The sequence below is a fragment of the Monodon monoceros genome, unplaced genomic scaffold (genome assembly GCF_005190385.1).
Source record: "Monodon monoceros isolate NGI ecotype Baffin Bay Population unplaced genomic scaffold, NGI_Narwhal_1 Super_Scaffold_21, whole genome shotgun sequence".
In the NCBI taxonomy this organism is placed as follows: domain Eukaryota; kingdom Metazoa; phylum Chordata; class Mammalia; order Artiodactyla; family Monodontidae; genus Monodon; species Monodon monoceros.
Window position 1 is genome coordinate 89,557,251 of NW_021703778.1, and position 12,237 is coordinate 89,569,487.

The 12,237-nt window shown below is 41.2% G+C and overlaps 2 protein-coding genes across 9 annotated transcripts in view; both read right to left on the reverse strand.

Annotated features, from left to right (window-relative positions):
- Positions 1–12,237, reverse strand: part of CAPN3 (calpain 3) — a 48,456-nt gene that overhangs the window by 23,407 nt on the left and 12,812 nt on the right. For 5 of the 8 annotated variants that reach the window (XM_029237459.1, XM_029237461.1, XM_029237464.1 and 2 more), the window contains exon 2: positions 548–617. In XM_029237459.1, the coding sequence (XP_029093292.1) occupies positions 548–617 (70 nt within the window). Of the gene's footprint in view, positions 1–547; positions 618–10,657; positions 10,907–12,237 lie in introns of those variants that run through there. The other 3 variants (XM_029237466.1, XM_029237462.1, XM_029237465.1) reach the window with 1 other exon arrangement.
- GANC (glucosidase alpha, neutral C) overlaps positions 10,857–12,237 on the reverse strand; it is a 96,104-nt gene continuing 94,723 nt past the window's right edge. The window contains exon 22 of the mRNA XM_029237458.1: positions 10,857–10,887. Coding sequence (XP_029093291.1) covers positions 10,867–10,887 — 21 coding nt within the window. The 3' untranslated portion in view covers positions 10,857–10,866. The remainder of the gene's footprint in view (positions 10,888–12,237) is intronic.

Sequence of the window (12,237 nt, forward strand, 5' to 3'; positions counted from 1 at the left end):
GACTGGTGAAGCAGACAAGCTAACCAACCAGACAGAAAATTGACACTCATCCACATGGCAAATGTCGTCTTTGTTGAAAGACTCGTTTAATATGAAGCTATTCTGGGGCAATTTCAACAAGAGTTCGAGTTACAAAAGCACATTTTGTGAGCATATAGATTCTGTGTGCCCAAGGGACATGCGTGGTACATGGACAGTTTCAGAGCTGACTTCTAAGGAAGGTGGGTACAGCTAAAAGCAGGGCTTTTGTCTCACTGAGTGGGGTGTGTGAGTGTCTTGGAGACTCTGGAGAGGAGGCTGTGGAATGAGGCACACCTCCTGTGACACAAGGCAAAGAACTAGTGAGAAAGGTGGGAAGGACAGAAATTAAATGAAGCAATCACCAGCACGTTGATAAATGAGTATAAGGTAATGTTATCAAAACCTCCTCCCCCCAATTCATTAAAAGCAAAAACAGATTATTGTCCCTTTACTTACTGTGAAGGGATCACACCTTTTAATCACCCCTTGATTGTTTGGCTAGATATGACCCGAGGGACTTTCCTACCTAGATCTCCTTGACAGATGTCAGTTCTGTTGGCTCCGCCAATGATAAATCGGGGATTCTCACAAATTTCCTGTGAAACAAAAAGGAAATAATAATAGTAGCAGTAGCTATTATTTACTGAGGTCCATACGTAGTACTGGCATCACATATCAAGAGTTTTACACACACCACCCATTTAAACCTCCAAAAACAGCCCATGAATTGGATACTATCATTCTTGTTTTTCAGATGAGGACACCAAGGCTCAGAGAGGTTAAGAAACCTGCCCAAGGACACACAGCTAGTAAGTGAGAGAAGCCAGATACATGGCTTCTTTTCCCATTGTTCCACACCGCTCCCTCACACTGATATACTGTCTGAGTAAAGATGCACCTTGAGAGTTAGGGCAGTGTCATTACTGTCACAGCTTTGGAGGGACACTAGAAAACATGGCTCTTGCTTTTTTTTTTCTCTGCCAGGGAAAAGAAGTACAGGAGGGAAAGTAAAGATCTTTTCCCCCAAGACATGGTAACATAGATATTTAGTATCAGCATATGTCCCAAGGGCCACAGGACTTGAAAGCTGGGGAGAGCCGAGGGTAAATTTGGTGTGGGCCTCAGAGGCCTCCCCATCTGTTGGCGGGTGCGTTCTTTTTTATTTTTGGCGGGTGCGTTCTTTATTCAAGGTAACCCAATAGGACATCCCTGGCCTGAGCAGTTTTCAAATCCAGGCACTACCAAATATGTGTATTCCAACAGAGACCAACAGAGGGTGCTCTTGTTTTTGTTTGGATGTGTCATGCTTTGGGTTTTTTTTGTTTTTTTAAAATTTATTTTAAATTTTTTATTATTTTTTATTTTTTGGCTGCGTTGGGTCTTTGTTGCTGTGCGCGGGCTTTCTCTAGTTGCAACAAGTGGGGTCTACTCTTCACTGTGATGCGCGGGCTTCTCATTGCAGTGGCTTCTCTTGTTGTGGAGCATGGGCTCTAGGCGCGCGGGCTTCAGTAGTTGCAGCATGCGGGCTTCAGTGGTTGCCGTGCATAGGCTCAGTAGTCGTGGTGCGTGGGCTCTAGGGCGCGCGGGCTTCAGTAGTTGTGGTGCACAGGCTTAGTTGCTCTGCGGCGCGTGGGATCTTCCTGGACCAGGGCTCGAACCCATGTCCACTCTATTGGTAGGCGGATTCTTAACCACTGTGCCACCAGGGAAGTCCCCATGCTTTGTTTTTTAACTTTTGAAATAATTGTAGATTCTGTGTTTTTGTTTTAACACCGTTCTTCACAGCTTCGAGAAGCTTATCCCAGTGGCACAGCCCTCTCCTTCTGTTTCCCCCATCACAACAAGCTGGTATACTCACATGAGTTGAAGCTCCCTGCACTCAGGAATCTCTCTCTCCTACTAGATGGAAAGTCAGTCGTGCTTAGACCACACCACACACAAATCCCGCCTGAAGTTCTTAATCAATGGAAGGATAAACCCAAAACAATAATTTTTAAAAAGATTACCTATAGGAGAGGGAAGGATTAAGGGGGTGAATATAGGGATGGAAGTAAAACTCTGAATATAACTGTTTGAAAATAGTTTTGACTTAGGAATCATGTAAATTTTATGGAATTAAAAGCCAAAATTAAAGACAATTTTAAAAAGCAATCTTTAAAAGCTGAGAGCAAATTGAAGCAAAGGAACCAAACTGCTTATCAAATTGATGGCATGGCCACACACATAAAATGAATTCTTGGGCTTCCCTGGTGGCGCAGTGGTTGAGAGTCTGCCTGCCAATGCAGGGGACGTGGGTTCGTGTCCCGGTCCGGGAAGATCCCACATGCTGCGGACTGGCTGGGCCTGTGAGCCATGGCCGCTGAGCCTGCGCATCCGGAGCCTGTGCTCCACAACGGGAGAGGCCACAACAGTGAGAGGCCCGTGTACCGCAAAAAAAAAAACAAAAACAAGAACAAAGAATTCTTTCAAGTGAATTAAAATATAAAATTTTGGTTGTTTATTCCTTTTGGGATATAGCCTAAGGTCAAAAACCAAAACCATAAAGAAATGTGAACCATAATAAAGAAAAATAACATTGTTATTACTTCAAAACTTTGACATGTAGGATAAGGTAAATAAGAATGTACATTAATGTCATTAGGAACCAGGATATTTTTAGTGTAAAAGAAAATATGTAAAATGATAAAACCGAATGACTTAAGTAACAACCCTGCAGTGTTAAAGTTGAATTGGATATATAACTCATGATTTATTTTTGTCTCCCTAGAAAAAATTTTCTATCTCTCTGCACTAAAACAAAAGAAACAAAAAAAACTAGAAGCAGTAAAAATCTAGCAGTAAAGAAAACATCAACATCCAGAATGTGGTCTTTAAAAACCATTTCCCACTAATAAAATATAAAACTCTCATTATTCCGAATAAGACTCTTTCCTCTTAACAAAGAAACCAATTAAGGTATAGTCAACATATGTTATTTTTGTCTCCCCAGTGTTTTGCCTCCTTAAAATACATACCACTTTCTCCTGGCATTACACCTCAATTTTCAACTGGGGAGCAGCACCGCTGTCAGCCCATGTTGTTCTGGTGGGCTTCCCTCTTCACCCAGATCCAGATGGCTATTAAGGGCAATTAGAGTGAGAGTGACTGGTTCAGGGATGGGCACATGACCAAATCTGGGCCAATGAGATATGGGCCAAGACTTTCGTTGTAACTATTGAGAAAGAAATACGTATTCCTCTGGGAGTTACTAAGCTGGTGGAGTGTCAGCCTGAAGCTGCTGGTGGCCATTTTTGCCCCTTTGTGAAGTTAGCCCACTTGAGAATAAAGATAACTCAGAGGAAGCAGATGGGGGAGTGGGTGGAGAGGTCGGAGGTGATATAAATAGATAGACAGGTAGATAGACAAATAGATGATATTAGGGATTGTGTCTTGATGACATTGTTTGAGGCCTGGATTCAGTGTGTCTAAACCTGATCATCACTTTTGAACATTCAAGTTATAGAGCTTTTTTTCGGTTTAAGTTAGTTTGTGTTGGGCCTCTGTTACTTGCCAGCTGAGACACTTGACTACTGAATGTCATGCCCTGTTATAAGGAATATATTATAGAGTAACTCAAATACTAGAATTATAGCTACATTTTTTAGCTGTCATAAGGATAGATTTCTCTCCTTGGGTCTATAGGTACAGAAGCACACCTCATCTCCTCACCTGCCACCAATTCCAGGGCTGACTACTTGGAAAGGCAGTAGCAACTGCACTGCTTTCTCTTCCATCTGCTTAGAGGTCCAGGTATTTGAATGGAGTTACATTTTTTGCAGTAGTAGAGATTCCCCAATATACTACATTTACCTTCAATACTACCTCAGCTAAATTCACCAAACATTAATTGAGCTTCCAAGTATGCACAGGGCTGGGGGATTTAAGGATATAATAAAAATAGGAAATCGTCCCTGCCCGCCCTCCAGGAAACCCCCAACCTAGGGACCCTCAGTTGTTTGTCCTCGTGAGAGATGTCTGTTTGGTAAGGGTCAGTTACCAAACTTGTTGAGGGTTAATTCATAGAACAGCTAGATTTACCTAGATACCCCTTCCCACCACCTACTTTCCTGGAGTATCTGAGATCTGTTTTTGTTGGTTAATATGAACAAAGGGTAAATTGTCCTGGCTCTGTCACTTTAACTTGGGGACCTAAGACTTCCGGTCACTTGTTTGGCTATAATTTAGCATGGAGACTGGATCTGTCAGTGATGGATTCCCAACAATTAGCAACAGATGACCATTTCCTCAGTTTTTGAGTGCTGTGGTTTGCAAACATTTTTTTTATTGTATACCTCCATCATTAAAATATTCTGAACATGCAACTGTACATATTCTTATTAGTTTTAAATTATGTGTGTGTGTTATCCTAACATACAATGTGCATTATAAGAAAAACAAAAGCATACATTTAAAAGGGTGGGCTAATATAGATATATGTAGGGGACTTCTGGTTTCAGCTCCAACATGTAAAAAGCTTGGAAGTCATCCCTCCCATCCTTACCACAAGAAAAAGCCAAACACCTGAAAACCAGTGACTTTGCTTGGATCCATCAGAGAACTGAGGTTGCAGGGCAACCTACCACCCTGAGATATGGACACAAGTGAAACCAGAGAGTTATAGCCAAGATCTGTTTATCTGGAACAGAAGCTGCCTCAGCCACAAACTGGGAGGAACACTTAAATGGTTACTTTGATGAATTTCAGGAAGCTGAGTGTGGACTAGCACAAAACTGAGAAACTTCTGGAGGCCACAGTTTTGGGAGAAACCCCCAACCCTTTCATGGGTTTTACCTCCAAAAATCCAAGTTCTCATGGTGAAGACCCAAGAAAGATCCCCCCTACAGGGGAAAAGACTTTTCCAGTCTTACCTATGTTGGGGGAAGTGTATTACTCCCACTCCAGCCACCTCCAGGCTTTCTCACCTAAGAAGGGGTAAAAGCTATACCAATGGAGAAACGTGTATGAAGGTCATAGCCCAGAGAGACAGTCTCATTAAAAGAAAGAACTTTAATCATTAGATTATAGAACACTTCCCCTCCCTGATCATACCACCACATCAACAGAGCTCCAGTGAAATAACAGTGACTTACAGCTGAAAGAGCTGCAAGATGTAAACTCTGATAAGTATTTAGGAAAGCCCAAAGTCAAGAGAGGAGACAAAACAAGGATATTAAAGGAATTTGAAGCTTCTGACTCCTGCAGCTGGAGGAAACAAACACAGCACAACTTCTAGCCAGCTTAACATAAATCCTTATACCAAAGGCTAATGTATCTCAGTTCTTATTACCCAAAGCAATGTGTCTGGCTTTCAGTAAAAAATTACAAGAGATGCCCCAAAGCAGGCAAATGCAATCTGAACAGCAAGCATCAGAACTAGATTCCAATATAACATAGATGTTGGAATTATCAGGCAGGGAATTTAAAATAACTATGATAAGTATGTCAAAAAGTCTAATGGAAAAAGTACATAACATTTAAGAAAAGATGTGCAATATAAGCAGAGAGATGGAAACTCTAAGAAAGAATCAAAAGGAAATGATAGAAATAAAGGACAGTATAACATGTATTTGATGGGCTCATCAGTAGATTAGACATGGACAAGAAAAAAAAAATCAGTGAAATTGAAGATGAGACAATAGGAATTTCCTAAAGTGAAATGCAAAGAGAAAAATATAACAGCAAAAACAACAACAACAAAACAGAGCAGAACATCCAAGAACTGTGGGACAATTCAAAAGGTTCAGCATATGCATAATTGGAATACTGGAGGGAAAGAACAGAGCAGAAGAAATATTTGAAGTAATAATGTCCAAGAACTTTCCAAAATTAATGACAGATACCAAATCACAGATCCAAGAAGCACAAAGAACATCAAGTAGCATAAATGCCAGCAAAATAAAACATAACTACACTTAGGCATATCATATTCAAACTGCAGATAACCAAAGATAAAGAAAAGATCTTCAAAGAAGCCAAGAGGGAGAAAAATACCTTTGCTCTAGAGGAAAAAAGACAAGAATTATAGTAGACTTCTCTTCAGAAACCATGCAAGCAAGAAATATTTAAATTGATGAAATATTTAAATTGATGAAAGAAAAACCCACCAACCTAGCATTCTATATGCAGAGAATTTATCTTTCAAAACTGAAGGAGACTAGAGGCTTTCTCAGACAAATAAAACCACAGGGAATGAACTTCCCTGGTGGTGCAGTGGTGAAGACTCCATGCTCCCAATGCAGGGGGCCCCGGTTCGATTCCTGGTCAGGGAACTAGATCCCACATGCATGCCACAACTGAGTGCGCATGCCACAACTAAGGAGCCAGCGAGTTGCAACTAAGGAGCCTGCTGGCTGCAACTAAGGAGCACACATGCTGCAATTAAAGGAACACACCTACCGCAGCTAAGACCCGGCACAACCAAATAAATAAATAAAATAAATGTTTAAAATAATAACCCACAGGGAATTCATTTCCAGCAGACTTGGCTTGCAAGAAATGTTTAAATAAGCTCTTCAAGGAGAAGGAAAATTATATAGATCAGAAACCTGGACTACATAAAGAAAGGAAGCGCATCAGAGAAGGAATAAATGAAGGTAAAATAAAACTTTTAGTTTTCTTATTTTTAATCTAAAGATAACTTTATTTAAAGTAATAATCACAACAGCGTGTTGAGTAATTACATCATATGGATAAGTGAAATGCATGACAGTAATGTCATGGGAAGGAAGGGAGGAATTGGGAATTTTCTGTTATAAGGTACTAGACTACATATACAGTGGTATATGTTATTTGAAGGTGAAATCAGATTAGTTGTAAGTGTATATTGGAAACTTTAGCATAACCATTAACATTTTTTAAAAAGTATAATTGATATACTTAAGAGATAAATGGAATCATATAGAATACTCAATTAAAACCAGAGAATGCAGGAAAGGGGAGAGGAGAGAAACAAAAATTGCAACAAATAGAAAACAGTTATAAACATAGTAGATATTAATCCAACTATATTATAATCACTTAAATGTGAATGGCCTAAATACATCAGTTGAAAGATAGAGATTGTGGGCTTCCCTGGTGGCGCAGTGGTTGAGAGTCTGCCTGCCGATGCAGGGGATGTGGGTTCGTGCCCCGGTCCAGGCAGATCCCACATGCTGCTGAGCGGCTAGGCCCGTGAGCCATGGCTGCTGGGCCTGCACGTCCGGAGCCTGTGCTCCGCAACGGGAGAGGCCACAACAGTGAGAGGCCCGCGTACCGCAAAAAAAAAAAAATAAAGGGTAGAGATTGTGAGAATAGATTTTTTTAAAGACCCAACTATATGTTATCTACAAGAAAATCACTTTAAATATAAAGAGTCGGATAGCTAGAGAAGGATACACCATGCTAATGCTCATCAAAAGAAAGCTGGAGGGCTTCCCTAGTGGCACAGTGGTTAAGAATCCGCCCTGCCAATGCAGGGGACACGGGTTTGAGCCCTGGTCCAGGAAGATCCTACATGCTGCAGAGCAACTAAGCCCATGTGCCACAACTACTGAGCCTGCACTCTAGAGCCCGCAAGCCACAAGCCCACGTGCCTAGAGCCCGTGCTTCGCAACAAGAGAAGCCACCGCAGTGAGAAGCCTGCGCACCACAATGAAGAGTAGCCCCCGCTCGCCACAACTAGAGAAAGCCCGCGTGCAGCAACAAAAGACCCAACTCAGCCAAAAAAAATAGATAAATAGATAAATAAATTTTAAAAAAGAAAGAAAGCTGGAATAGCTGTATAAATTTCAGACAAAGCAGACTTCATTACAAGGAAAATTATCAGAGATAAAGAGATGCATTACATAATGATAAAGGAGTACTTTGTCCAAGAAAACATACAATCCTAAATGTGGATGCACCTAACAATAGAGTGTCAAAAGACATGAGGCAAAAAGTGATACATCTGAAAAGAAAAATAGACAAATCTAGTATTATAGTTGGAGACTTTAACACCCCTTGTTCATGAACTTCAGCAGGTAGAAAATCAATAAGGATATAGTTGACCTGAATGGCACTAGCAATCAACTTAATCTAATTAACATTTATAGACTACTCCACCCAACAATAGCAGAATACGCATTCTGCTCTCAATATCACATGGAAGAGTCACTAAGATAGACCACATTCTGGGCTATAAAACACACCTCGACAAATTTAAAAGAATAGAAAATATGCAAAGTATGTTTTCAGACTATAGTGGAATGAAACTAGAAAGTAATAACAATAAGATAACTGGAAAATCCCAAATTATTTGGAAATTAAACAACACACTTCTAAATAACACACAAGTCAAAGAAGAAGTTTCAAGAGAAGTTAAAAATTGCTTTGAACTAAATAAAAATGAAAATATATCATCAAAATTTGTGGGATGCAGTGAAACCAGTGCTTAGAGGGAAATCTATAACATTAAGTGCATATATTAGAAAAGAAGAAAGATCTGATATCAATACCAATAGTCTACCTCAGGACACCAGAGAAAGAAAAAAAATTTAAGTTCAAAGCAAGCAGAAAAACAGAAATAATAAAAGAGCAGAATCAGTGAAATTGAAAATAGCAAAACAACAGAGAGAATCAATAAAGCCAAAAACTGGTTCCTTGAAAAGGTCAATAAAATTAATAAACCTGTAGCCATGCTCACCAAGGAAAAAAGAGAGAAGACACCAATTACCAACAGCAGAAATTGAGAGATCACCACAACTGATCCCAGGGACATTAAAAGGATAATAAAGGAATACTGCAGATACCTCTAAGCCCACAGATTTGATAACTTTGATAAAATGGACTAATTTCGTAAAAGACACGAAACTCACACAAAGACAAACAGACCATCTGAATATGGCTATACCTATTGAAGAAATTTATTCAATGATTAATAACCCTCCAAAAAAAAAGCACCAGATCCAGATGATTTATTGGTGAATTCTATGAAACATTCAAGGAAGAAATGATACAAATTCTCTACAATATCTTCCAGAAAAATCAAAGCAGAGGGATCACTTCCTAACTCATTCTATGAGGCCAGTATTACCCTAATACCCAAACCAGAAAAAGACATTGCCAAGGAAAACTACAGACCAGTATCTCTTATGAAAATAGAAACCAAATCCTCAAAAAAAAAAAAAATTAGTAACTCAAAAACAACAATGTATAAACAAAATTATACACTACAAGTATATAATTTACCTGGGATTTATTCCAGGTATGCAAGACTGGTTCAACATTTGAAAATCAATCAATGGCATCCATTACAACAGGCTAAGAAGAAAAATCACATGATCATATATCAGTTGATGCAGAAAAAGCATTTAACAAAATTCAATACCCATTCATGATAAAAATCCTAGGAATAGAGGGGAATGTCCTCAAGTTGGTAAAGAAAATTTACTTTTAAAAAGTTTTAAACGAACTGCAATTATGTTCATATTTAATGTTAAAAAATTAGATGCTTTCCCCTTAAGGTCAGAAACAAGTCAAAATGTCTCCTCTTACCACTCTTATTCGACATCATACTGAAAGTCCTAGCTAATGAAATAAAACAAGAAAAGGAAATAAAATTTATAAAGACTGGAAAGGAAGAAATAAGCTCTTTATTCACAGATGACATAATTGTCTATGTAGAAAATCCCAAACAAATGCCAAAAAGAAAAAAAAAAACCTTTCTGGAACTAATAAGCAAGCACAGTTGCAGGATAGAAGGTTAGTATATAAAAGTCAGTCGCTTTCCTATATACCAGCAATGAACAAATGGAATTTGATAAAAACAAAAACAAACTTCATTTACAATAACACATACACACACAAAGAGAAATACTTTGGTATAAGTTAGTATGAACTCATGTTTTGCTTATTATAAATACAGATAGTTAACACAGAAATACAGTTATGTCTGGGATGAGTCCTAGGAATCTGCATTTTAAACTGGCATCCCAAGGTGATTCTGATGCAGGTAGTCCAAAGACCACACTTTGAGAAGCACAGAGTAGCTGAATACAGTTGAAACAAATGGACTCCTCAATTGCCAGGCAGTAAGGTATCCTTGAGCAAACTGCTTCTCCCTGTAGGGAGTGTGGCTGGTCAGCATGGACCTTTTTGTTTACACAGAAGTGACACATCACTAATGAACCAGCCTTAGGCAAGAAGTTAAGAAGGCAAATCTCTAGCCTCCTGCAGCCTCCTATGTCATAACCGTTCACCAGCTTCCAGGGAACTCTCCTTGAAACTGTGAGCCCTAGTCCTCTTCACCACTCCACTTTCCCACCCCCAGAATACCTGCTCTCGAGAAGAAACATCAATTATTCCTTACTGTTTTACTACGAATTTAAGTCAGTGCATTAGCTCTCTTAAAAATATTTACAGTCTCAGGGATCTATAAAGTATTAAATAATCTCTAGTTCAGGAATAGAAAATAACAGCTCCAGTTTCAGGAGGAAGCAGGAATGTATTTTGGGGGCAAATGGGTAGGAGAATGTTGATAAGCCACTTGCTCAGATCCGGGATCTGTGGCCTCAGGCTCTGGACCACTTGACCTCCCATTCCCAAGAGCTGTCTCCTGAAGCCCCGTCCCTCCTATCCCTACCTTTGGCCTTTTCCACATGATGGCCTTCATCTTGGTTTTCTGGCTCAGCTCATGGGAGCCCAGGGACTGAACACCTGCTGGGAACACACGGTCTTCAAAGAGGCACTTCTGAGCCAGGCACCGTTGTCTGAGAACAACAAAATCCTGCCCCTCATACTTGAGGGGCCGTGTGGCGGTGCCTTCTCCGTTTCTCCTGTCCCTCTCCCGGATCACACGGTCACAGAAGAATCCTGGCAGCAGGTAGGGCATGGTGACTGCTCAGGGAGTGGAGCTGGGACTTCACTGTGGCCTCTCTCCTGCTGCGCCCTCAGTCCAAGGCCTAATCCTCCCGTGAATGGGCCGGAGCCTATATAGCTCCTCCACTCTCAGCAGCGCAATGCAAATGAACACAGCCCAGAGAAAGGCCGTGGTCAGAGTCAGCAGCTTTGGCTGGAGGCCCCTGAGCCCACGGTCAAGGGGCAACACCATGCCAGTCAGACAGGGAGCTGGCAAGGGGAGCGAGAGAGCCAGGGACAGCCCCAGGACAGGCCACAAGACCTGCAGACCCTCAGGCTACTTCCATCAGCCTTGCTGGGATTCTTTCTTTAAAAAGAGAAAATATAGTTACAGAGAGGCTTACCCTGCCTCAGCAAAAGGCATTCATGCCTTTAACACTGGCGGCCAATGGGATATAGCATGGGGCCTTCGAAACATGCTGTATACACTAATCCTATACAGGCTCCTGAATGCATAGGAGGATTCTGTTCCGGGCCATTGTCTGAGGTTAATGAAGCCTTCATTCTCCTGATGTCCCTGCCCCATCCCCCCAAAGACCTTGACTGGACATTTAGGGACTCTAATCTGTGAGAGGGACCCAGAGGGTAGGTAGCTTGACCTCAAATGAGAGTCCCTGTTAGAGTGGGTCCCAGTGCAGTGAACAGACATCCACGGTTGTGAGTTCAGGACCTTTGAGGCAGAGAAAGTGGTAGATGGGGAAGGAGGATAAATGTGTGTCAGAATATATTCACAAGAAAACTGAGCTTTTTCAAAATTTCATCATGCACAAACAGGCAACTCTAGAGTAAGGGCAGGGAGCTGGCATGGGTGGAAACTCCGTTCTGGCAGCCTTCCCATTAGGAGAATGCCGTCTCCCTGTCCACTTGTTCACTCTTGTCAGTTTTTGTCAGTGCTTCTCAAAGTGTGGTCTTTGGACTACCTGCATCAGAATCACCTGGGATGCAAGTTTAAAATGCAGATTCTAGGGCTTACCCCAGACCTAAGGATTCAGATCCTCTTGGTAGGGGGTTGGGACTCTAATTTAAATAAGCACATCAGGGATTCTATGTTCACTAGTGTTTGAAACCATGACATTGGCTTTACAGGACACTATAATAGCTCAACGTAATTCTTTTTTTTTTTTTTTTTTTTTCGGTATGTGGGCCTCTCACTGTTGTGGCCTCTCCCATTGCGGAGCACAGGCTCCGGACACGCAGGTCCAGCAGCCATGGCTCATGGGGCCCAGCCACTCCGCGGCATGCGGGATCCTCCTGGACCAGGGCACGAACCCGCGTCCCCTGCATCGGCAGGTGGACTCTCAACCA